Source organism: Solanum stenotomum, unplaced genomic scaffold (genome assembly GCF_019186545.1).
Source record: "Solanum stenotomum isolate F172 unplaced genomic scaffold, ASM1918654v1 scaffold17538, whole genome shotgun sequence".
Taxonomy (NCBI): domain Eukaryota; kingdom Viridiplantae; phylum Streptophyta; class Magnoliopsida; order Solanales; family Solanaceae; genus Solanum; species Solanum stenotomum.
The window spans coordinates 378,328-381,788 of NW_026024602.1; the positions used below are offsets into that span (position 1 = coordinate 378,328).

Here is a 3,461-nt window from a genome sequence, read left to right on the forward strand (position 1 = left end):
TTTACAGGCAACAAAATTTTTACTTGCAATCCATTATACATCATCTCATCAATCCTCATTTCAACAGTTATTAGACAAAGTAAACATAAAAAAAAAAGCTATACATGTTGATTATATTGGTACACTTACATATCACATTTTGTGGGACTACACTGAATATGTTATTCGTGTTGTTGTAGTAGTACTTGCAGGCCAGAAGTTCCTTAAAATTGGATGTTAACAACTGGCACGTCAAGAATGTGAATTCCCGTCTTTTTAGATAGAGCGCAGGGAAACTGAAGGTCTGGGATAATTGGCAACACGCGGAGTCTCTTCTGAATTGCTTCTGAATGACTTGTTGAGCTCGCCACTTGATTGACTGCTAAGTCGATTCAACTGTTGATCCTTGTTTTTATCATTTTTCACGCGATCCTTGGACTCTTGTAGCTGCTCTAGAGTTGTTACTACCTCATCCATAGTTGGTCTTGACTTGGGGTCCATGGCTAGGCATTGAAGTGCAACGGTGGCTACCTTAAGGGCACGAGTGAGTGAGTATTGTCCTTCAAGTCGAGAATCTAGAACACGGAAAACTCTACGTTTGCTTGTCAAGTAAGGTCTTGAGCACTCGACAAGATTGTGTTCCCCTGTTGGTCGATTCTTGTCTATTGCTTTCTTACCTGATAGAATTTCCAAGAGAACAACTCCGAAGCTGTATACATCACTCTTGGCAGTAAGATGACCTTACGAATAAGAGAAACATATCGAGATAAGAAACTAGATGTGCCGTTTGTTGTGCTGAGTATAGTGATACAGTTATAGTTAGAGACAGAGCTAGATCATTAGCTGCTAGTTCTCACGAACACAGTTTCAAAAAGTATGCCTCTTTCCTTTTTTGGCAACTCTATAATTCTAACTTTCCACACAACATGTTTAAGAACACAAGATTAAAGGGCATTTTAGTACATATTTTTAGTTTAAGACCACGAGATTCAAAAGTTCTCCTTACTTTTTCAAATTCCGTGTCAAGTCAAAACCAGACAAACAAAAACAGAGGGAGTTCTTGAAATTCATCCTATGCACCAAAAAGGAGCTATATAAATATGTCATCAGATGAAAAAAAATAAAGCGGAACTAGTTGGCAAGAATGACAAACCTGTGGATAGATACTCTGGAGCAGCATATCCGTATGTTCCCATAACCCTTGTAGAGACGTGGCTTTTGTCACCGGTTGGGCCATCCCTGGCCAAACCAAAATCAGAAAGCTTGGCGTTGTAATTCTGTAGATGTGAAGCATAAAAATGAGTGCACCAAACCAGCATCGATAAACAGCAGAAGCATTAACATGCTCGTGTTCAAAGAGAGAACGAAAGAGAGCTAAGTGACCGTTCAACATGAGATATACTTACTGAATCAAGCAAGATATTAGCAGTCTTGAAGTCTCTGTATATAACACTTGTTTCAGCATTGTGAAGAAATGCAAGGCCCCTTGCAGCACCAAGGGCAACTTTCATACGGAGACTCCAAGAAAGAGGTTCAAAGTATGAACCTCCTGATTCAAGGAAAACATTATGTTACATAGGATCTAACAAGCCAGTAAGATGACACATTATAACCAAACGACTTGTAGCATACGAGAGAGACTTAGAGCTTACTCCTGAATAAATGATTCTCCATGCTACCCTTAGGCATGAACTCGTAGACTAGAAGCCTGTGATCATCCTCTAAGCAATAACCAAGCAATCTTACAAGATTCGGATGACGTAGTTGACCAAGATAATTTATCTCAGCCTGCAATTTCGTAAGTTCAAGAACATAAATACATTGATCTACCCTGCTTTCACAATTTAGCTCGCATTCATTAGAAAGTTATAAGTTCATCCTGTGAACTAGATGAGAATTAAGTAATCCTACTCATAACAACTTTTACCCCAATTTTACTATTAAGAACAATGCAAAATCGGTAATAAATACGTATGATTTAACAACAACGTATGCAGATTGCCAATGTGATCTAAGAAATCAATTCTTAGACCATGTTGTAAATCCAAGAGGAAAAACTTTTCTCACCAGCCATTCACGGTGCCCTTGCAAACCTTCTTGGTTTAACTTCTTCACAGCTATCACAATGCCAGCGCCAGGCTTTGATGCTAAAAGTGTTTGTTCATCAACCCACCCCTTGAAAACCGAACCGAAACCTCCTTCTCCTAGTACACTGTCAGGACGGAAGTTTCTAGTGGATGCTCGGAGTTCATTGAAAGTAAAACTCCTCAAGTTGGACGACTGCAAGATCTCGCCCTCACTCCGGGGAGTTGGGGGTACAGAGCCTGATGACACTTTGCTATTCGAATTACTAGTCTCAGTACCATTTCCACTGACATTTCTAGAACCAACCCCTGAAAGAATCCATCTACATGTTGTAGTCAAATGACACTAAGAACAAAAAATGAATGCACATCCGAAAGCCAATATTACTACCATCACAACCCACAAATTTCCATATACATAAAAGAAACTCTTGACAACAACATTTAGGGGTTCGACAGTACCTAGTAGTTTTGGCTCAAATCCTGAATTTAACCTTAAAAATCCACTAAATATGTATAAATGATTTATCAGGAGCATCTTTTCTAGAATCCAGAACTCATAAACTCAAAATTCTAGCTCCGCCTGTGTAGTTGACAACACAACGGTTTAAACATTCTCTGCAGTTAGCAAAACACCATTCGTCACGAGGCAAAATCCAAAATCAATTGGCTTTTCGAATTCTCTTCCTTGTTCTCTACCATTTCATTATTGATTAATTATTTATTTATTTCTCCCAAGCTCCTCTGCAACTTTAACAGGAATATGGTAAACAAAGTGCAGTGTGGTGCACTAAAGCCCCTGCTATACGAAATTCCGGAAAGGGCCAAACTACAAGGGTCTATTATACGCATCCTTAACCTGCATTTCTATAAGAAAACTGTTTACACCACAGCAAAATAATACTAATGCCACAACAAAATAAGATCCATAATTCAGTCTTTCTGGTCCCCCACCCCCACCCCCACCAACCCCAAGCACAGGAAAACACAGACTGGTAAAAAATCAAATTGTAAAAGAAAGTTAAATGAAAATATACCTGTACCAGTAAAAATTGTAGTTTCAGCCTTGATTTCATTGCTCAGACAAATCCCCATCACAACAAAAACCTCAAAAAGATTCCAACTTTACAACCCCACAAGCCAAAATGTACAAATAACAACCAATTTCAAGAATTCATTTGCAATATGCATATGAAAACTTCAAACACAAAAACCCCACAAGGCCAGTGAACCTAGATCTAGTATGAACTCAAAAAATAAAAACTCCCTCTTAACCAATTTCACCAAAAGCAAATTTTGGTTAGTTGTAAAAGAAAAAGTAGAGGGAAAGCCAATGGAAGTTGAAAAATGAACTTGGTTGTAATCATTTTTTAACCAAAATTGAAGTAAAGAAAGTTA

General features: G+C 38.3%; 1 protein-coding gene across 1 annotated transcript; it reads right to left on the minus strand.

Annotated features, from left to right (window-relative positions):
* On the minus strand, nt 1–3,461 carry LOC125850493 (receptor-like cytoplasmic kinase 176). Its single transcript, XM_049530341.1, has 6 exons — nt 3,101–3,461; nt 2,047–2,372; nt 1,632–1,767; nt 1,386–1,528; nt 1,133–1,256; nt 1–719 (listed from the first exon to the last, which is right to left on the minus strand). The coding sequence occupies exons 1-6, from the start codon at nt 3,156–3,158 to the stop codon at nt 256–258; spliced, it is 1,251 nt and encodes a 416-aa protein (XP_049386298.1). The 5' UTR covers nt 3,159–3,461; the 3' UTR covers nt 1–255.